The sequence below is a fragment of the Macaca fascicularis genome, chromosome 5 (assembly GCF_037993035.2).
Source record: "Macaca fascicularis isolate 582-1 chromosome 5, T2T-MFA8v1.1".
NCBI lineage: Eukaryota > Metazoa > Chordata > Mammalia > Primates > Cercopithecidae > Macaca > Macaca fascicularis.
The window spans coordinates 189,420,378-189,443,085 of NC_088379.1; the positions used below are offsets into that span (position 1 = coordinate 189,420,378).

Below are 22,708 nucleotides of genomic sequence, written 5' to 3' on the forward strand. Positions count from 1 at the left end.
GAATGGCACTTACCATGTGCAAAAGCTCTGTCCTCCCTGTGCCAAGTGAAGTCCTAGGATAGTGTTTTTGGAGGGACAAAAGGAGAAAACGGGAAAGCCTTCACAGATCTAAATGATTTATATAAGTGTAAAATGGAGGATCTTGAATGCTTTTTTATAAAAATTACAGATAACATTAAAGGCTCACCACTCCCACCAAGAATGACTACTTTGCAGAATCAGATTCAGGTTTAAAACCGCTTGAAGAAACCCTACTGTCTGGAAGACTGAAACTGCCAAAAGTCAGATTCAGTAGCATCTATTCATTTGATATTTGCACCATAACAATTTACTGAACACCAACTGTGTGCAGAGTACTATACTAGACCCTGAGTGTATCAAGCAGTGGACGAGACAAACCCTATCTCTATGCAGGGCTTATACCGATGCTCACTGGCATTCAAAAGTGGCTCAACAAAGCAGATGCCAGACGGTGTCCAATACATATCAGGTAACTTGATTGCATTATTGTAATGCAAAGAAGCCCTACAGGCAACATGTGACGGTAAGAACAAAACATGCAGAGAAAGAACATTATATAAATCTAAGAATTCTCACATCTTTTTTTAGGCCCAAATACCAGTGCTTCCTATCTTTGGGGCAGAGCTTAAACATCTAATAGTAGGCACCAGAAGCAATGTAATATATCATTCATGAAAATAAAGACTGCTTTGTAGGGGGATGAAGCAGTAGGAGATTGTGTTAAATGAGGTCTGAAAGCAAAACAGTGAAGAAGCATTATAACTGCCTATATCAGATGCCAGTCTCTTCAAAAGGCAAGAGTCAAGGCCTTTATTCAGGATAGCAAAAGCAAACCTGATTTAACTAGGTACAATGTCTAATGTCTCTTACTCTGAACAGGTTTTATTGCCATACTCCAATAAACTGTTCGTGCATTCACTAAAATATATTTTCACTTTCAAAAACCTTCTTTTACAAAAAGGCAAAGCAAAACCAAAGCCCAAGCATCGGGCTGTGATAGAGATGATTTAAGCTTTACATTTCACTTTTAGAGATGATGTAACCACAGCACGCACACTCACAGTGGCTGAGCCCATTTTGATACAGTCTAGTCTAACCACCTTTCCTGGCCCTCTTTCTGCTATCTTGCAGGTTTACATGGTTTCAGTGACTCCATGTCACCTCTACCATTTCTTTTCTAACTATTATTTGCTAAATAATCCTAAACCAGGTCTACTTTTTCTAGATAGGGCATAAAAGTAAAAACACAACGGATGGGCATTCACTGCGTTGTGCCAGGGCCCGCATTTGGTGAAAGACTCTAAGGACACCAAGATAAACCAAGTCCATCCCTCCTGGAGTTTGCTTGCAAATCTAGCAGGGAAGACAGTAAACAAGCAACTGCAGAGGATATGACACATCTCTCTTAGGGAACGCTGGCTGCAGAAAGAACACAGTAGAGGAAGATTGAACCTTGAACTGTTTTAATGAAAACAGAAGTTTAAGTAGCAGCTCTTACTTCTAATCAAATGTGATGGCGGGAGAAGGGGAATGCAGAGGTGTGGCAGACACTAGCTATGAAGGTCAGCATTGCTGTGCAGAAAGTGAATCGGTGCTAAAGATAGGGAGGGGTGGGGGCACTCAGGACCCAACACGTACTGGGGTTTGTCAGCCGTATTAAGTGCTGGGTTTAACCTAAGGGCAAAGGACGCGCTTTCTAGACTTTCATTTCATAAAGATCCCTCTGTGCTGTGAAAAGTGGACTACAAAGGAGCAGGCGGGTCTGGAGGTGGAGAGACCAGGGAAGAGGCTGCTGTGGAGATGGAGAGACGTGGACAGACCTGGCAGACGTTTACAAGGTCGACAAGGCTTGGTGACTAAGCGGGAAAAGAAGTAGGTGGGCGAGAGGGGGGCGAGAAGGATGTTTTCCGGTTTCCTGCTTGGGTGCCACTTACTGAGAATGGGGGAAAGACGCAGGTGCAGAGCACACCCACTGAAAACAACAGCGCCGAGCGCGAGCAGGGCTCGCTCACTCCTCACGGCCTGGGATTTCAAGGCGACGCCAATCAGCTGTGGCCACGGAGACACAGCCACAGGGATGAGCTGTGAGCACTCACGAAACTCTGCAGGGCCGAAAAGGAATTGGATTTTAAACCCTGCAACTAGCTCTCTGGAAGAGCTAAACCACACAGTCAACCCGGGATAGTCCAGGCCCCAGGCATGGAAGGCAGCAGAGACGGAAGCCTCGCCCAAAATTGGAAGGATCAGCCCCGAGGGCGAGTCCCTCACAGTCAGCACCCGGCCGCCCCAGCCCTCGCCGCACCGCTTCCCGGGGCCACTCCTCCGCCGGCGGTAGCACCGTCTGCTTTCCAGCTTGCCGCTGCCTCCCGCTGCCTGGCCCGGCCTCCTGGCCCCAGGCCCGGCCGCCAGGTCTCTGGCCCTCGGAGTTCGGTGCCCCGTGCCCGACCTCCCGGCCCCGGCCTCGGTTCCCCCGGGCCGGCCTCCCGCTGCCTGGCCTCCCCGGCCCCAGGCAAGCCTCCCGCCCCCGGGTCAGGTCTCCCTTCCGATGACCTGAGGCCTTTCCTTAGGTTACTCCCAGGTCCCTCTCCCTAAATCAAAAGCCTTAACCCGCTGCCTGGCTGCCCCGGCCCCGGCCCCGGGCTTCACTGCTCGCTGCCGCCCCGGGTGAGGTGGCAAAACAAAGGCTCCGCCGCCCAGGTCCCCGGGCGGGCGCTGGGCCTGGGAGGACGCAGGGAGCGGGGACAGGGCTGACCGCCCGGAGCGAGCGCGGCACTCACCGCACAGCCTTCTCACACCTTCCACAACCGCCTCACAGCAGCAGCCACCCGTTACGATCCGCGTCTGCACCGCTTCAGCAGCCCGCCGCCTGGGGACGTGCTCCAGCGCTAGCCCCGCCCCCGGCCCGCCCCTGTCGGCCCCGCGCGCCCCCTCCCTGGGGCCCGTCCCCCAGCTCCCGCCCGCCCGAGAACCCAGGGCCGGGCTGGGCCCCAGGAGCCGCCAGCCCGCTGCAGCCCGCGCCCGCGCCCGCGCCCGCGCCCGCGCCCGCGCCCGCGCCCGCGCCCGCGCCCGCGCCCGCGCCCGCGCCCGCGCCCGCGCCCGCGCCCGCGCCCGCGCCCGCGCCCGGGTCCCCGCCCCCCGAGGCCCCGCCCCCGAGGCCCGCCCCCGAGGCCCGCCCCCGAGGCCCGCCCCCGAGGCCCGGCCCCGCTCCCCCGCCCCGGATTTGAAAGCTGGGTCTTCCTGAGAGTCCGCGGGCTTCCGCTCCCAGCGCGGGATTCTGGAGGTAATTTGAGGAAGAGTTGGAAACCGCGCCAGGCCCAACGGGGACCTAGAAGGGAGACAAGGCCAGGCCTGCTGCCCAGTGTGAGCTCTGAGAAGAAGAGGAGCGGGCCGGGACGCCCTCCGGTAATTTCCGTCCCCCCTCCGGTGACCTGAGGCCTTTCTTGGGGTTACCCCCAGGTCCCTCTCCCTAAATCAAAAGCCTTAGCCTCCTGTCGCCAGGGTGCCGGGCTAGTAATAAGCAGGTCCACGCATGCTGGACACACGGGCTCAAGCCACTCCGCGCATCAGTCAGTACTACAAACCGTACGCAGTAGTGTACTTAATCCATATATAAACGTTACATGTTAAGCATCCCACAGCAAACAAAGTAGCATTTAACATCCCGAGGAAAAAAAGAGAGAGGACAAAGAGATGAACAACCAATCCAGAGGAAGTGAAGAAGAGAAGAAGAAGCCTGGTTTGGGCCCGAGAGGTCCTTCTGCAGAGACAGCGTCAATTAAGACTGTTTGGAGCTGCCGAAGGCAGAGTCCGGGTGAGAACTGACAGTGGAAGAGGGCGCTTGTTTGTGTCCTTACCTGAGTGGATGCGGACTAGTTTTTTACTTGTTTATTAAAGTATAGTATCCTTGTTGGCAAATGCCCTATGAAATATAAAATGGGGTCTTTTCCTAAGATGGAGTTATTAATAGTTACGTGAAGGGTGTGCTATACACTGCCGTACTGATCCCCTTCCTATTTTGGGTCATGAACTCATTTTAGACCCTGAAGCAAACTGTGAATCGTTTTCGCAGAAGAATTCTCCAACACGTGAGCACGACATTCTGCATCAGATTTCAAAAGGTTCTTGACATTCAGAAGTCAGATCAGGGACCCCATGGCAGAGCCTATTTCTAACGCTTGCGCCTATTCGACTATAGGGACTATATTCTGCACAGAAATATACTTAGTTTTATGTATCGTTACAACTTGCTGAGAGTTTATTGCATGCTTTTACATTTTCATAACACATTTGTTTGTTTCATCCTTTCAACAATCCCTCGGGGTAGGAATTACAATTTAAAGAGGTTAAGGCCAGGCGCGGTGGCTCATGCCTGTAATCCCAGGACTTTGGGAAGCCGAGGCAGGTGGATCAGGAGGTCAGGAGTTTGAGACCAGCCTGGCCAAGATGGTAAAACCCCGTCTCTACTAAAAATACAAAAAATTAAAAAAAAATAAAAAAATTAGCCGGGTGCAGTGGTGGGTGCCTGTAATCCCAGTTACTTGGGAGGCTGAGGCAGGAGAATTGCTTGAACCCGGGAGGCAGAGGTTGCAGTGAGTCAAGATTGTGCCACTGCACTGTAGCCTGGGTGACGGAGCAACACTCCATCTCAAAAAAAAAAGTGTTAAGTAGTTTGCTGTTGCTGAAAAGTCACAGGAGTTAAACTCAGATCCCACAAATACGACTTAGGCCTTTCTTTATCCCTCCCGAATTGAGTGAACACAATGTTTGACAGTCTTTTTCTGCCTCAATAAAACTGAGAAATAGGACCCACTCCCGACCCGAACAGCGGCTCTGCAGAGCAGTAATTTGCGAAGAGGGGACTAGTGTGGTTGAACTAGTCCTTATCCCATTGTGATACCCAAACCCCTTCCTGTGCTAAACTTTCTTGCCAAAATGAGCAAGCATCAGCAGCAGTTTTCTGGATTCCTGTAAATCATACTAATTTACTTAGTCTACGAACTTTTATTTTTGAGACAGAGTTTCACCCTTGTTGCCCAGGCTGGAGTGCAGTGGTGCAGTCTTGGCTCACTACAACCTTTGCCTCCCAGGTTCACATGATTTTCCTGCCTCAGCCTCCCAAGTAGCTGGGGATTACAGGTGCCTACCACTAGGCCCAGCTAATTTTTGTATTTTTAGTACAGATGGGGTTTCACCATGTTGGCCAGGCTGGTCTTGAACTCCTGACCTCAGGTGATCCACCCACCTCAGCCTCCCAAAGTGCTGGGATTACAGGCATGAGCCACCGCCCCCAGCCAAACATTTTAATTACAGCAAAACAGTAGGCTGGAGGCAGTGGCTTCTGACTGAAGCCAGTAATTTCTCTTTACAGGGGTATCCCAGAGGTGACAGAACTTGATCTGGGCCTGGAAGGGGAAGAATTCGGGAAGGGCAACGTGGGGCATTCCAGGTAAGAGAAATGTCTGCCGGGTTGGGGGAGGTTTCTGGAGTGGCTCAGGACAAAGGAGAGGTCATTATCAATTCATTTGGTGAGATGGTGGAAGAGTAAGAAATGAAATAGGTAAATGATTTAGGGCCAGATTCTGGAGGGGAGTTTAGACTTCATTACGTTGGTTTACCTGTGTGAGCTGAATGTTGCTATGAATCATTATCCCTGTGAAAAGTGATGAAAATGGTTTTAAGGGTGATTGGTCTGCCTGGCAGAGTTACGCTGTTTGGATGGGAGATCCTGTGGGGAGGATAGAAAGGAGGAACTGGGAAAAAAAAAAAAGCACAACATATCACTGTGTGTTTTCTTACTCCTTACAAGAGGATTTGGGGAAATTTAAATATGAGTTACTTTTGCTGAAGCGTAGAAAGGCAAAGTGACTGAAGCAGGAGAAAAAAAGAAAATCCAGTCACTTATACTTAATTTCTTAAGGTGTTATTCATCCAGAAAGTGAACTTATATAATAATATTTTTGTAAATGCTTTTTGATCACATACTTTATAATAAATACTTTAACAGTGGGAGAAATAGTACAAATGCATTCCAAGAGGCTAGAAAAGGGATTATATTAAGAAAATACTGTCAAATACCAGGATATTACCAAATCGTAGAACTAGAGTATTGGCAGACAACACAAAATACTGATGAATCTAATCTCAGGGTAGAGGGAGAAGTTGGAGTTGGGGAATAGGAATTGACCAGTGATGAGAGAAAAAGAAAAGAAAAGAAAAAAGGGAGGGAGGAAGGAAGGAAGGAAAGAAGGAAAGGAAGGGAGGGAGGGAGGGAGGGAGGGAAGGAGGGAGGAATAAAGATAAAGAAGGCAACTGAGAGAACTAGGCTAGGAAGAACCATGACCAGGCTGGCTTCAGGTCCCCCCAGAAACCAGTAAATATGAAGCATGTGCCCCCTCCTTCAGCTGCTCCTGGGATCCATGCCATCAAGTGTCACAGCTGGGCAAGTCTGGGCATAAACACGGGAAAGCTGGGGCTATTTAGGTCAGCGTCATCTCACCCCTTCCATCCCCGCTGCCTCTTCTCCCACTGTAGTTACTTGAAAAGGACTAACATAGCCTTTTTTCTAGCTCAACCACCTTCGGTTGAAAGATCGGTATCAACCACGCTTAAATAATCAAACATGGTTAAACAAACATTCTGTGCAATGCTAAGAAGTAAATAATAGAAACTCTCTGAGCCCAATCTTTAATTTTATTTTATTATTATTTTTTTAGTAGAGATGGGGTTTCACCATGTTGGCCAGGCTGGTCTCGAACTCCTGACCTTGTGATCCTCCCGCCTGAACCTCCCAAAGTGCTGGGATTACAGGCGTGAGCCACCGCACCCGCCCTGGCAGAGCCCAATCTTTTAAAATACAATAAATGTTTTCCTCTGGAACTTGGAAACTATTACCAAAAACAGTTACAGTCCCTGAGTGAAAAGGAGCTTTGATACACAATTCTGTAAAAGAAAGACAACACTCTTTCACCACCGGGAATTAAAAGCATTTCTAATATGGTGACATATTCCCCCAGAGGGGAGGGATGAGGAATGTGATAGTCCCAAACCAGAATGCCAGATGCCTTCCTGTTCTCCATTTCCTTGGCTTTTTGTAATTCAACCCTCCTGCTGGGACTAGACCGAGCCCCAATTGTCTTCTGATCTCACCCCAGCTGTTAAAATTTTCAGACTGTGCAGACATGAAGGGGGCATGGTATGTACTGAACTTCTCTTTCTTCTTCTGTTGACGCTCATCGTTTCCCCAGTTCAGTGAGTCTTAAGCTGTTTTTTCATTGTGACTTCATGATGTTCATGTATGGCATACTCCCATGGTCCTAAGGGAGGAGACCACCCCTCATATTGCCTTATGCCCAATTTCTGCCTCCTAAGAAAGAAGAAGTAAAAACTAAAAGGCAGAAATGAAATCCACAGGCAGACAGCCCGGCGCCATGCCCTGGGCCTGGTAGTTAAAGACCGACCCCTGACCTAATTGGTTCTGTTTTCTATAGATTACAGACATTGCATAGAAAAGCACTGTGAAAATCCCTATCTTGTTTTGTTCCGATCTAATTACTGGTGCATGTGTTATGCCCAGACCGTTTATTCCCCGAAGAAGACCACCAGAGTCCAGAGTCAAAGCTAAGCAGCAAGGATCTTTATTACAGGTTCGAACCTGGAGCTCTCACTTGCTCGTGAAACGAGACGGGCAGGAGAGCTCCCCTACTGAGCTCCGAACAATGTTATATAGTCTAAGGAAAGTAGGCATAGAATCATTATACAAATTAGAGGTATGATTGGCTGGAGTTTGAACAAAGCGATTTGGCAAACTATGATTGGTTCCCGCCATTTCTGATATTTCAGTACAACCCTTGAGGCGGAAGAGCAGTTTTACACAAAGGCAATTAATTATATTGCATCAGGTTGCACGACCAGTTTATGGCTATCTTGCTTAAACACACCTTGTGACCTGGCTATCTTACTTAAACATTCCTTGTGACCTGGCCTCAGAAAGAAAAACATGTACTTACAGAACTTACGAAACCTCTGGTACGTGCAAAGATTAGAGAGCAGAACAAGGGTGTAGCGGGTGGGGGGCGGGTACACATCTATCTTTGTGTCCTTTCATTTCTCCCTTCTCATAAGTAACTGGATGTCCAATCTTGGATTTCCAGAGTCTTATAATATAGCCTCACTTTCTGGGTGCAGGAGAGGCTGGTGATGGCTACGGAGGCCCATTAGTTGGATGGTATCAAACCTTTCTCTGACAAATTGTAAAATTTTATTTACCACACAGGGGCCTATAGTGAATAGAAGTAGTAAAGACATTAGGGGGCCTAAAAGGGGTGCCAGAAGGGAAAACATTGAAGAGCTCCACCAATTGTTAGCGGCTGTAGTGAATTGTTGCTTTTTCATTTCTAAGCTTAGTTCGTGTAGGCGTTGGACTCTTTCCTCAACTAACCCTGACTCATTTATATAGAAACAGCATTCTTCTTTGAGGAACATACAGGTACCTCCTTTCTCAGCTGTGAGTAAGTCTAAGGCTCTGTGGTTTTGAAGGGTGACCTGTGCTAGGGAGGTGAGCTGCCGCTGAAGGGAGGCTAGGGAATAGGCGGAGTCTTCCATAGCAACAGAGAACTGTTGTAACAGCTTGTCGTTTTCTATCATGGAGTGTTGTAGGGCCCCTCCTGCTAACCCCGCTGCGACGACAGAGGTGGTTAAGGATATTCCGGCAATTAGTGGTAGAAAAACTGCTCGTCTATGTCGCGCAGTTTTAGTTGGGGCGGTCCCTGCCCAGCCTATGAACTCTGCCGGGGTTAGCAGTGTCAGTCGGGGAACTAGGGTAACAGGGATACACAACTGTCCGTCAGAGATGCTTTTGGACAGAGTTTTTAACAGAGTCATATTACACCAGAAGAACACACCAGGGGGAGCATATATGGGACTATTAGGGTATGTAGCCGATTGGTTGCAGAGGCTGTTGCTAAATGCCGAATAACAATAGGGGTATTTCTCTTGGTATGGGTCACGGTACAGGGCTACATCGGGTATCGTGACTATCGATGAGTTAAAACCTGTATAGTTTGTGGGAGGGGAGGATAGAGGAACAGCCGTTAATGGTGGTCTTCCTAGGGTTGCACACATAAAGCAAGAGGACAGGTCGCCTAAACCAGTGAGGTTGGCGAATGCTAGCCCTTCCCGTAATAGAGTTAGCCAGGAGAAGGGCTGCAAGTCTTGTGATAGCTTGGTTTCTTGCCTGTGGATTTGTGTGTGGATTAAGGGTTGAATCTGGACTAGACTTCTCCACAGATATAAATGGCTACTGGGCCAGGTACTAGTTGATGAGTAATATACTCCCCCATGTTGTGGGGTTGTCCACCGAGAGTCCCATGGGTCTCTAATTATCCAAGTGTAAGTGACAGGAGACTCAGTTTTGTAAAAATACCACCCTTGTCGTTCTCTCCAGTATCGGACAGAGTGCGTCTTACAGTAGCTATATGGGCAACCTGCACTCTGGTGCCACCAATAATTTTTACAATTATATTCAGTTTGATCATATTCAAAACAGATCATGGGTATTGCTGGTTGGGCAATCTGGAACCTAGTGAAATTGAGGTAAACTATAGTATTACACCCTGAGGGGGGGCAGTCTGCGCTAGCTAGCAGTTTACCCGCCTGGGGGGTTTCCCCGGGGTGAGTTTTGTTCTCATAGAGCCAGAACCTCCAGACATAGGGATTAGACGGCGCAGCAGTGAGGAGAGTCAGATGCATAAGGCATAAAAGCATAGGTAAGCTAGACATGGTTACGGCTATGGGGATGACGGCGCAGGGTTAGCTTTAAGGGATTGTTCTTAGCTTTGTCTACAGTCCATGTAACCGGTGCTCCAGATGGCTCGAGAAGGTCGGATGTTGGGTCCACTGGTTTGACGTGTGTGTAGTGGATCCACGAAGCGATGCCTTCTACTTTGAGAGCGGTGGGAGTAGTCAGGAGTACTTGCAGTGGTCCTTTCCACCTGGGTTGAAGAGTTTCTTGCCGGTGGCGCTTGACTAGGACCCAGTCTCCCGGCTGGAAGGGATGAGGCGTCGGCGGAGGTCCTGCCTCGTACAGTTCTCGTAGTCTGGGCCAAATTTCCTGGTGAATTTTCTGTAAGGCTTGTAAGGAGAACAGGAGCTCAGAGACATTTTCAGTTTCAGGTTTGAGTAAGTCATCTTTTAGACTGGGGACCAGGGGTGGGGGTCTGCCATACATGATTTCATATGGTGTGAGGCCCAGTCTGTAAGGGGTATTTCGGGCCCGGAACAGAGCGTAGGGGAGAAGTACTACCCAATTAGCGCCAGTCTCCATGGTCAATTTAGTTAAGGTCTCCTTCAGAGTCCGATTCATCCTTTCTACCTGTCCTGAGCTTTGGGGCCTATAAGCACAATGTAATTTCCAATTTGCCCCCAGAATGGAAGCCAAATCCTGACTTACCTTAGCAACGAAGGCTGGTCCATTGTCTGACCCTATTTGGACGGGAAAGCCATACCTGGGGAGGATTTCTTCCAAAATTTTCTTTGCTACAACCTGAGCAGTTTCTCTCTTAGTTGGGAACACTTCTGTCCATCCTGAAAAAGTATCTACAAAGACGAGTAAGTACTGATACCCATATTTTCCAGGCTTTATCTCAGTAAAGTCTATTTCCCAATAGATACCAGGCCTAGTTCCTCTACACCTAATTCCTGTGGTGGTCTGGGTTTGGGGGCAAGCGTTGTTTAGTTGGCAGGCTTTGCAATTTGTTGTGACATCGCTGGCCAGTTCAGCTATGCGCCTGATTCTAAACTTGGCGTGCCTGATTAAGTCCATCATTCGCCGGGCACCCAGGTGGGTTGTCCGGTGGATGTGTTCCAACACCTGCCGTCCTAATTTTTCTGGTAGGATGGTTTGGTCATTTATATCAGTCCACCACCCATTTTTAACCTGTTTTAGGGGAAGCGTGTTCATCCATTCGCGATCCTGTTCGGTATAGTCGGGAAAACATAGCAAATTTCGTGGGCCAGGATCGGGGAGCTGGAGCGCGAGGAGCTGACTGGGAGCTTTTGCTATGCTCCTTGCGGTTTGGTCGGCTAAGAAGTTGCCTCGAGCAATTGGCGTAGTTGGTTTCTGATGCCCAGGGCAATGTACAATAGCCAATTTCTTTGGTTTCCACAAAGCAGTTAATAGAGCTAGGATCTCTTGCTTGTTTTTTATTTCTTTGCCTTCGGCTGTTAATAGTCCCCTTTCTCTGTAGATGGCCCCATGTATGTGCGCAGTAGCGAAAGCATAGCGGCTATCCGTGTATACTGTTAGTTTTTTCTCTGCCCCTAGGGTGAGGGCCTGTGTAAGGGCTATCAGTTCGGCTCTTTGGGCCGATGTCCCTGGAGGCAAGGGTTCCGCCCAGATTACCTCAGTCTCTGACGTTACAGCCGCTCCTGCATACCGCTGGCCTTGGTGGACATAGCTGCTGCCATCAGTGAACCAGGTGAGTTCTGTGTCGGGGAGCGGACGATCTTGCAGGTCCTCCCGCACCCCATGCACCTGAGCCAGTATCTCAGTGCACTCATGGGACGGGGCGTCCAAGTCTGGATTTGGCAGCAGTGAAGCAGGGTTTAAAGAGGTTGGGGGCAGAAAAGTTATTCTGAGGGGGTTTAACAGCAGTCCTTGATAGTGGGTGAGCCGGGCGTTACTCATCCATCGGTCCGGCGGCTGCCGGAGGACGCCTTCAATGGCATGCGGGGTTATAACACGCAACTCTTGCCCCATGATAAGTTTATCAGCGTCTCGGACCATTAGGGCGGTCGCCGCGATTATCCGGAGGCAGGGTGGCCAGCCAGCAGCCACTGAATCTAATTTTTTTGACAAATAGGCAACTGGCCTCTGCCAGGGGCCTAGGTACTGTGTTAACACGGCTTTTGCAACACCCTTACTTTCATCCACGTATAAGTGGAAGGGCTTGGAGACATCAGGGAGCCCCAGCGCGGGGGCTGATAACAAGGCAGTTTTGATTTGCTGAAAGGCCAGCTCAGCCTCTTCCGTCCAATTGAAGGGCTGCCGTTCCTTTGTTGCCTGGTATAGGGGCTTGGCTAACTCAGCAAATCCGGGTATCCATAACCTACAGAACCCTGCCGACCCCAGGAATTCTCTCACTTGCCGTGTTGACTGGGGTCTAGGGATGCGTAGGACTGTTTCCTTTCGGGCTTTGGTTAGCCAGCGTTGCCCCCCTTTTAATAGGTACCCCAGATAAGTTACCTCCGACTTGCAGATCTGAGCCTTTGTTGCTGAGGCTCGGTAGCCTAGCTCCCCCAGAGTCTTCAGGAGGTCCTCAGTCCCTCGAACACAAGTTTCCGGGGACCTGGCTGCTATTAAGAGATCATCAACATATTGCAAAAGAGTTATTTCAGGGTGTTGCCGCCGGTACTCACCCAGATCTTCATGAAGGGCTTCATCGAACAGGGTTGGCGAGTTCTTGAACCCTTGTGGCAGCCTGGTCCATGTTAGCTGACCGTTGATGCCCCTCTCAGGATCCGTCCATTGAAATGCAAAGAGTTCTTGACTTTTGGGAGCCAGAGGAAGGCTGAAGAAAGCGTCTTTTAGATCAAGAACGGTATACCACTGTTTTTTGGGATGTAAGGCACTCAGAAGGGTGTATGGATTGGGCACAGTGGGATGTATGTCCATGACCCTTTTATTAACTTCTCTTAAATCCTGTACTGGCCTGTAGTCCGTACTGTTGGGTTTACGAACAGGTAACAGTGGAGTATTCCAGGATGAGTGGCAAGCCCGTAGGACTCCCTGGTCTAGGAGTCGGCGGATATGGGGCGTAATTCCTTCTCTTGCCTCCAGGGGCATAGGATATTGCCGAACCCGAACCGGGTCCGTCCCTGGCTTAACTTCCACAAATATGGCAGGTCGATGTTTAGCTAGCCCCAAGCCCCCAGTTTCTGCCCACGCTTCAGGGAAACGCTGGAGCCAAGAGTCAATTCCCTGATCGGGGGGCTTTTGCTCTTGATGGAGTCGGTACTCATCTTCTAAGGTGACAGTCAGGATAGATATTGGCCTGTTTTGGGAATCGGTTATCTTGGGCCCTTCTGGCTCAAAGTGGATTTGGGCCCCCATCTTTGTCAGCAAGTCCCTCCCTAGTAGAGGGCAGGGGCTCTCTGGGATGACTAGGAAGGAATGGGAGACTTTTCCCGTTCCTAAGTCTACAGTCCTCTGGGTTGTCCAGGGGTATTTTTTGATGCCTGTGGCCCCGTGCACCCAGGATGTTTTCTTAGACATTTTTCCAATTGGTTTGGTTAGGACTGAGCGTTCCGCCCCAGTATCGACCAAGAAGCGAACTGGGGACCCCTCCACTTGCAGAGTTACCCTGGGTTCGGGGAGGGGGTCCGAACCCCGTCCTCCCTAGTCAGAGTCCTGGGTAACGAGTACGGAGGTAGGGTTAGCTGGTCTCCGTTTCTTTGGGCAGTCTTTAATCCAGTGGCCACGTTCCTTGCAATAAGCACACTGATCTTTTTCTAATCCTTGCCTAGGGCCTTGCTTTTTCTGCTTTCTGTTTTGGCCATTTCCTGCCTGGGGGAAAGCTGCTACTAAGACTTTGGTCATTTCTTTGGTTGCCTTGAACTGTTTTTCTTCTGGAGTATCCCTATTATTATAAACTCGCTGGGCCATCTGAAGGAGGTCCTGAATCTGCTTTCCCTCTAAACCTTCTAATTTCTGGAGTTTTCTTTGAATATCTGGTGTTGCCTGGTTTACAAAGGACATTACTACCGCTGCCTGATTTTCCGGTGCTTCCGGGTCCATAGGGGTAAACTGTCTGAAGGCTTCCATTAATCTCTCTAAATACACAGCGGGGCTTTCTGTCTTACCTTGTAACACAGAATATACTTTAGCCAAATTGGTGGGCTTGCGAGCTGCAGCCCGGAGACCCGCCATTAGAGTCTGGCGATAAATGAGCAGTCGTCCCCTACCTTCTGCCGTGTTGTAGTCCCATCTGGGCCGGGTCAAAGGGAAAGCCGCATTAATGAGGTCAGGATTTGCAGTTGGCTGGCCGTCATCTCCTGGAACCAGTTTTCTGGCCTCAACTTGGATTCTTTCCCGCTCCTCCGTTGTGAACAGGATTCGGAGGAGCTGTTGACAGTCATCCCAGGTCGGCTGGTGAGTAAACATGACACTGTCTAACAACGAGGTTAGATCTTTGGGATTATCTGAGAACCGAGCATTTTGGGACTTCCAATTGTATAAATCACTGGTGGAAAAAGGCCAATACATGAGACGGGAGAGCCCGGTATCATCGAGCGATCCTATTTCTCTGAGAGGCAGGGCTACAGTGGAGTCAGGGAGTCGGGAAGCTTGGTCCCGCTGTACGCGGCCTCGTGTTCGGCCGGCCGGCCCCCCCAGGTTACTTTCGCTCTCGGCTGCTTCCGCTTCTCGGTTTCCCTCTACGGAAGCACCACCCTGGGGGACTGGGTCCTGCGGGATAAGGTGCGGATATGGTGGGGGAAATGTGGGTTCTAACGTTAGGGGGTCCTGGCTGTCCGGCAGCACAGGGGCTGAGGGAGCAGAGGGAGTCTTTTGTCTTGTAGGTCGCGTTACTAGGACTTTGCAGGGCTCAGGGATGAATGGAGTTATCCAGGGTGGTGGGTTTTCCACAAGATCCTGCCACACTAGAATATAAGGAATTTGATCAGGATGTCCTGACTGCCCTGGCAGGAAAATCTTAGTTTTTACCTTAGTAATAATAGAGAGACAGAAAGTTCCTTCGGAGGGCCACCCTACGCCGAAAGAGGGCCACTCCGAACGGCAGAAAGTAACTAGCTTTCCCTTCTTTAGTTCTACGCTTAAGTTACGCCCCCGAGCCTTCACATCCTTAAAATTGGTAACAAGGAGTGAGAGCGGCGTGCTCTGGTTGTTGCCCATCTTTGGACTGCTCCTACAAAGAGAAGGGGGGACGAAAATGAGTGTGAAGCAGAGGGGAGTATCCGACAGGTCCGGTCCTGGAAGGGGAAGAAAAGGTTTTATGTTTCGTTTTGGGCTTACACTTAACACTTAACAATAACGGACAGACAGTAATAACGATGAGCATTCGCGAGCGCGTGTCGGACTTCCGACCTGAGTCAGACGGGGCAACCAAGGATGGAGGCCCCCAGATGGGCACTGGGGAACGTCTCCCACCAGTCCCGAGTGGCTGTCTTCTAGCGCGTCCGCCAAGACCGTGCCACTTACAGAACAGACCAATACAGATTACAGATTACGGATTTCGCGAAATTTCAGGGAGACAGACAGAGACAAAGACAGAGACAGTGACAAAGCCGGCTTACCTACAGATTAAGATCCGTTGACTTGGGGGTCTGGTGGGCTTGGGGGAAATCCCGGACGAGCCCCCATTTGTTATGCCCAGACCGTTTATTCCCCGAAGAAGACCACCAGAGTCCAGAGTCAAAGCTAAGCAGCAAGGATCTTTATTACAGGTTCGAACCTGGAGCTCTCACTTGCTCATGAAACGAGACGGGCAGGAGAGCTCCCCTACTGAGCTCCGAACAATGTTATATAGTCTAAGGAAAGTAGGTATAGAATCATTATACAAATTAGAGGTATGATTGGCTGGAGTTTGAACAAAGCGATTTGGCTAACTATGATTGGTTCCCGCCATTTCTGATATTTCAGTACAACCCTTGAGGCGGAAGAGCAGTTTTACACAAAGGCAGTTAATTATATTGCATCAGGTTGCACGACCAGTTTATGGCTATCTTGCTTAAACACACCTTGTGACCTGGCTATCTTACTTAAACATTCCTTGTGACCTGGCCTCAGAAAGAAAAACATGTACTTACAGAACTTACGAAACCTCTGGTACGTGCAAAGATTAGAGAGCAGAACAAGGGTGTAGCGGGTGGGGGGCGGGTACACATCTATCTTTGTGTCCTTTCACATGCAGCCCCCAGTCACGTACCCCCTGCTTGCTCAGTCATGACCCTCTCACACGCACCCCCTTAGAGTTGTGAGCCCTTAAAAGGGACAGGAATTGCTCACCTGGGGAGCTCGGCTCTTAAGACAGGAGTCTTGCCGATGTCTCCGGCCGAATAAACCCCTTCCTTCTTTAACTCGGCGTCTGAGGAGTTTTGTCTGCCGCTCATCCTGCAACAGTCCCACCAAGATTTTTACAAAATCAAACAATTTTTCATGATAAAATTTCAGTGTCATTAAGTACGAACATCCACATAGTCATTTGTAGTCAGTTATCGGTTAGATACTAGCTAAATTCAGATGTGATTACATTCTGTATTTATTTTCTTCACTAATAATCAGTGGACTTTGTTAAAAGTTAAATTTCATTATAGAAAGTCAGTTTCTCAATTAGGTTTATCTAAGGGTAGCAGATTTTTAGCTGTATGTGAAGCAGATCAAAGTAACTCAATACTCAGAATCTAGCAATAAGGAGCAATATCACTTTGTATTGACAAGTTAAAGCAGTTTTTTTTTTGTTTTTTTTTTTTGAGACAGAGTCTCGCTCTGTCACCCAGGCTGGAGTGCAGTGGCACTATCTCAGCTCACTGCAAGCTCCACCTCCCGGGTTCACGCTATTCCCCTGCCTCAGCTTCCTGAGTAGCTAGGACTACAGGCATCCGCCACCATGCCCGGCTAATTTTTTTTGTATTTTTATTAGAGACAGGGTTTTACATGTTAGCCAGGATGGTCTCTATCTCTTGACCTTGTGATCTGCCTGTCTTGGCCTCCCAAAGTGCTGGGATTACAGGCGTGAGCCACCGCGCCCGGCCAAAGCAGTTTTATAAAAAATTGCTTCATCTCCTCAATCCAGTTGAATTGATATTTTTCCTAAGCATACCTGTTATGAAATTTATGTTAGTACCTTTAGAATTATATTTCTGTTTCCTAGTTTATAATTTTTATGTGAATTAGGTAGAACTCTGAGAGAATAATCTTTCTTAGGTCTGTTATGATTGATGTCAGATTTGAAATCTGTGGATAATATGCGTTTTTTTTTTTTTTTTCTAACAAGGTCATGATGTTCTACCCCCGCCCTTTTTTTTTCTTTTCTTTTCTTTTGAGATGGAGTCTTGCTCTGTTGCCCAGGCTAGAGTGCGGTGTCATAATTTCAGCTCACTGCAATCTCTGCCTCCTGGGTTCAAGCAATTTTCCTGTTTCAGCCTCCCAAGTATTTGGGACTACAGGAGCCCGCCACCACGCCTGGCTAATTTTTGTATTTTTTGTAGAGACGGGGTTTCACCATATTGGTCAGGCTGGTCTCAAACTCCTGACCTCAGGTAATCCGCCCGCCTCTGCCTCCCAAAGTGCTGGGATTACAGGCATGAACCACCGTGCCCGGCCTACCCTCTCTTAATCTTTTTTTTTTTGAGATGGATTCTTGCCCTGTCACCCAGGCTGGAGTGCAGTGGTGCGATCTTGGCTCACTGGCACCTCTGCTCCCAGTTCAAACTATTCTCTTGCCTCAGCCTCCCAAGTAGCTGGAATTACAGGTGCCTACCACCACGCCCAGCTGATTTTTGTATTTTTAGTAGAGATGGAGTTTCACCATCTTGGCGAGGCTGGTCTCGAACTCCTGACCTGATGATCCACCCGGCTCAGTCTCCAAAGTGCTGGGATTACAGGCGTGAGCCACCGCGCCTGGCCCCCTCTCTTAATCTTTTAGGGAGATTCTGGTTTTCCTTCCAGGAAATACTCGTTTGCCAATGAGTTTGTGTTGCTGCAAAGTTTTCTGCTAAAATTCAAGACGATGTTTATCAACTCAATAAGCACAAACGTATTCTGTTAAATTATTTAGTACATATTATTTCACTTAAGCCCTAATGTATCTATTTTCCACATAGGTAAATTATGGCAAAGATGATATTAATGAAGAGAGAAACTCTATTAATTACCTGTTTCTATGTCAAAGCCAGCCCCAAACTTACTGGCTTAAAAAAGACGAAACAACCAAATTTATTTTTTCTTATAGCTCTGTGGGTTGGCTGGGCAGTTTGGTAGGTCTCTGTGGGACTCAGGTTTACTAATGCATTGAATTCAGATGATGGCTGGATGTCTGGAATGGCCCAACTCATGTATCTGACTGCTTATGCTGGCTGTTGGCTGCAATTCCTTGGTTCTTTTCCATGTGGACTTTCATCCTCTATGAGGCTAGAGTTATGGCATGGCAATCTCAGGGCAGGATTTTAGGATAACCAAGTCTGCTGCAAAGGCACTCATTAAACCTCTACTTGCTTCACTTTTGTCAATGTGATGTTGGCCCAAAACAAGTCATATGTCCAAGCCGAGGGTCACTATGAGAGTGAGTTTAGGTGCAAGGAGTTTGTGGCAAGGAGTTTGTGGCTGATTTGGCTGTTTTTAATCTAGAGTGAAAGTTTTCCCACTCTTCTTCTAAAAACCTATTCTTTTTCTTTTGTAAATGAATTATAATCCCAAATTGGAAAATTATTGCCTGGCACCCTTACTCTGGTATGGTTGACATGGAAGTATTATATAGAAAGAAAAATCATCCATTACTATAGACATCCAAAACTAGCCAATATTGTAATTCCCGTTCATATTCCCAACTAAAAGTTGTGTTGAGAGAGAAGAGAAGACATGGACAGAAACAGAGGAAAAGGGAACGAAGAGCTGTACGTTGGTATCTAGAAATGAATTCTACCCCGAGAAATAATAGCACAAGAATGGTGGACAAGGTCATAGCATGTGATACAATAAAATGGGTATAGTAAAAACCATAATGATACAAAAAACACATATATTTACATGAGGCTTTGTAATTTAGAGATCATTTGCTTATGTCTTATGACCTTTCTATCTTCAAGGTAAGTATATAAAGTACTCAAGATAATATTGATTCCTATTTTTCAGTTGATTAAATAAGATTCAGGGAGCTTCATTAACCTGTCCAAGGTCATAATACCGTTAGAGGAAGAACCAGGATCTAAGAATTTCTGATAACCATCCTTGCTCTCGTTCTGTGGTAAAACTTCATGCCAAGAATAAACAAGGAAATAAGTGTCAGGAAGTGAGTTTTGAAACTTTATCAAACAAAATATATTCTAAATAAAGAAATTAATGGCCTTTTTGTTTGTTGTTTGTTTTAGTAGTAATTGATAGAAATATTACATGGGATAGGATTTATTCTCTCCGTACTTCTGAACCAATGAACAGAAAATGGGAAGAAAAACTGAAGCAAATTGAAGAACGAGCATCTCATTATGAGAGGAAACCATTGTCCTCAGTGTATAGACCAAGACTGTCCAAGCCAGAGGAACCACCCTCCATTTGGAGACTATTTCATCGACAAGCTCAAGCTTTTAATTTTGTTAAAAGCTGTAAAGAAGTAATTTCCTCCTCCTCCTCTTCTTTGTCCTCCTCTTCCACTTCCTCCTCTTGTTTCTTCTTCTTCTTCATTATAATTTTTTTTTTAAAATTTATTATTTGTCTTCATTTCAGGCCATGTATTCTACCAAGAGAATTTAATGGGAATCTTAATGGCATGTGATTTAGGAAAAATATCCCTGTGAATCATTTACCATTTAATTTATATTAGTAATGAAAAAGAATGACACGTCCAGTGCCCATTAGATTTTAAAAATTGTAATGACATTTAAATGAAGCTTTATGCTTAGAGGGCGGGGAACCATGTTTTTTTCAACACATTAAGCAAGTGGGAGAAAGGAGTGTCAGCCTTTCAAAGAACATGGTGCTCAAAAACAAAAATCACTAAATCAAGCAACAGATGTGTATTTCACATTCTTTTTTTCTTGGGCACTGTGGGGAATATAAAGAAATGTGAAAGAAAAGATAAGATGCATATATGATAGCAGAAATGTACTGTGAGTCTGATCACTGTTGCTGTCTAAAAGCTCCAAGTGCTGGAAGTTTTAGAAGGACCTCTTTTCTCTAGTCAGGATATGCTTACTCAAATCTCATGAGAATGGTTTAAGAAATACCTTTCTTAGTCATTTTGGGTAAACCTAATTCAAGCAGCAGCAATTAAAATACTGACAGATTCATCTGAACTTGAATTTTAAAAAGATATAGATAGGGGTATGCTTGTTGGACTTGCTAATCACCAGTCTGTAAAATTTATTTCAAAAAGATTTTTGTTAGGGTTAAGTAACTGAGTCCTGTGATTTTTTCACTCATGAAAAGAAAAATATGCTCACCAGCTACCTTTAGCTAAGAGGAAACAAAAGAACTTGTGGATGTATTGCTCTATTAGAAGAAACTTTATGGCAGGAGGCATGGACAATTATATTTAAACCACTATCACAGTAATTAACCTTTAAAAAAATGGTTTCGGCTGGGTGTGATGGCTCACGCCCATAATCCTAGCACTTTAGGAGGCTGAGGCAGGCAGATCACTTTGAGGTCAGGAGTTCGAGGCCAGCCTGGCCAGCATGGTGAAACCTTGTCTCTACTAAAAATACAAAAAATTAATCAGGCATGGTGGTGGGCGCCTGTAATCCCAGCTCCTTGGGAGGCTGAGGCAGGAGAATTGCTTGAACCTGGGAGGCAGAGGTTGCAGTGAGTCAAGATTGTGCCACTGCACTCCAGCCTGGGCGACAGAGTAAGACTCTTGTTTCAAAAAAACAAAAAAAAAGTCTCCTACATACATTTTTATATGTACTAGGGAATTTACTAATTAATTTTAGCCCAAATCATTAAAAGATAAGTTTAATTTCATAAAACTATCATAGGAAATAAAATGAGTAATATTTTTAAGAGTGGTTTCTCTTCTTTTTTCTCTTCGGTCTGCATATTCTAATTGTTTTCACCTTTTATATGAATGATTAAAAAATAGGTATAATTAGATTTTGAATGGCATAAACCTAGTGACTATTTGTCTTGTATTTAATAATACAAATGTTCAAATTACAGTTTCTGAAAACTTGAATGAAAAATTCTTTATGAACATTCAATAGCTACAGTTGAATTTAGGTTTGCATTTTGTGAATTTTTCTAATCTTTTTTGATTTTATTTAGGACGTTCACGTATTTGCTTTGGAATACAAAGTAGGAGATGGACAACGTATTTACCTTGTGACAACCTATGCTGAATTTTGGTTTTACTATAAATCCAGGTAGGTGGCATGCAGCAGAACCACACATTAAGCTAGAGTTCCATTTCCTTTGCCTAGGAATTTTGGTGAAATTAGTTCAGGCTGAATTGGCCTCCACAGTTTGTGACCACACTATTAGTTGCTCCTTTACTCTCAGAATTGAAATCTGGAGTTTTCTTGTCATAGCAATGCTTGAGTATCTCACCAGGTGCTGGGAGAAAATAGTCATGCACGTACATAGTCATGCATGTACACGAATATATGTGTGTACTCAAAGGGAGTTTTGAAATCTCTCTTTTGCAAACAGGTATTAAATTATACTATTAATCACAAAGGAATATTTATGTTATTTACCTAGTAGTAAAGAAATATCTGCTTTATCTTGACTTTATTATTACTATTTTAAATTGTTATTAGCTTTTTTATTTTTTTAAGACAGAATTTCACTCTTGTTGCCCAGACTGCAGTGCAGTGCCATGATTTGGCTCACTGCAGCCTCTGCCTCCCGAGTTGCTGGGATTACAGGTGTCTGCCACCATGTCCGGCTCATTTTTATGTTTTTAGAGATAGGGTTTCACCATGTCGACCAGGCTGGTCTCTAACTCCTGACCTCAGGTAATCCACCCACCTCGGCCTCCCAAAGTGTTGGGATTACAGGTGTGAGCCGCTGCACCTGGCTTATTAGCTTTATTTTAACTGAGTGATCTACTCAAGTATTTCTCTTTTTTTCTTTCTTTTTTTTTATTTTTTAAATATTTTTGAGATGGAGTTTCACTCTTGTTGCCCAGGCTGGAGTGCAATGGCATGATCTCGGCTCACTGCAACATCTGCCTCCTGAGTTCGAGTGATTCTCCTGTCTCAGCCTCCCAAGTAGCTGGGATTACAGGTGCCTGCCACCATGCCTGGCTAATTTTTGTATTTTTAGTAGAGACGGGGTTTCTTTATATTGGTCAGGCTGTCTCAAACTCCTGACCTCAGATGATCTGCCCGCCTCAGCCTCCCAAAGTGCTGGGATTACAGGTGTGAGCCACCGTGCCCAGCCGTATTCAAGTATTTCTCAGACTTGTGTAATGTATGGAAAAGGAGAGTAAATTGTTATGTATGCCCTATATTGATTTAGAATACTTTTATTCGAAAGTTGCTAAGTAGCTTCAAATATGAAACTGGATTTATTTATGTTTATATACATGCAACACCAGTTAGAGTTGAATGAAAATCATTAGGATAACGTGACAGATGTTTTGCTGAAACTGTCTCATCTTGCAATGTAAATATGGTACCGACTGCTCCAGGATGTGTATGGGTGTATGTGTATGTGTGTGTTGAGTTCCTCCACTACCTGTGCCACCTGATGATACAATTTTCACATAACTTTTCCCTCTTCAAATTACTACAAGTCCTTAATTTGTATAGGGTGCCATCTGAACTTTAGTCCAAATTATCATTTGCAAATTAAGTCAGCATCTCTCCCTATTTAACCCATGTCAAAATCATTCCTCTTAATGCCAGAAAGAATGTAACTGCAAACAGCCTTGAGAGCTTATCAAAGTCAGGTGATTCAGAATTTTTTAACCAATTTTTAAAATATTATCTTCCAATGAAAATACAGAATTTAAAAATT

At 46.4% G+C, this 22,708-nt stretch overlaps 2 protein-coding genes across 58 annotated transcripts in view; one reads left to right on the forward strand and one right to left on the reverse strand.

Annotated features, from left to right (window-relative positions):
- Positions 1-2,866, reverse strand: part of CASP3 (caspase 3) — a 32,279-nt gene extending 29,413 nt beyond the window's left edge. For 5 of the 8 annotated variants that reach the window (XR_006698405.3, XR_006698404.3, XR_010587100.2 and 2 more), the window contains exon 1: positions 2,799-2,866. The gene's annotated coding sequence lies outside the window, so the exon portion shown is untranslated. Of the gene's footprint in view, positions 1-1,955; positions 2,124-2,798 lie in introns of all 8 variants that reach the window. The other 3 variants (XM_074040860.1, XM_045393106.3, XM_065545743.2) reach the window with 1 other exon arrangement.
- A 404-nt stretch (positions 2,867-3,270) lies between these two features.
- The window catches only part of PRIMPOL (primase and DNA directed polymerase), a 50,781-nt gene continuing 31,343 nt past the window's right edge, over positions 3,271-22,708 (forward strand). For 16 of the 50 annotated variants that reach the window (XR_012435268.1, XR_012435269.1, XR_012435270.1 and 13 more), the window contains exons 1-4: positions 3,271-3,423; positions 5,390-5,467; positions 19,123-19,361; positions 21,011-21,108. Coding sequence is in view for 18 of the 50 variants with exons in the window: in XM_015451067.4 (XP_015306553.3) it covers positions 19,182-19,361; positions 21,011-21,108 (278 nt within the window). In the remaining 32 variants the exon portion in view is untranslated. Of the gene's footprint in view, positions 3,833-5,389; positions 5,468-19,122; positions 19,362-21,010; positions 21,109-22,708 lie in introns of all 50 variants that reach the window. The other 34 variants (XM_074040850.1, XM_015451078.4, XM_065545745.2 and 31 more) reach the window with 7 other exon arrangements.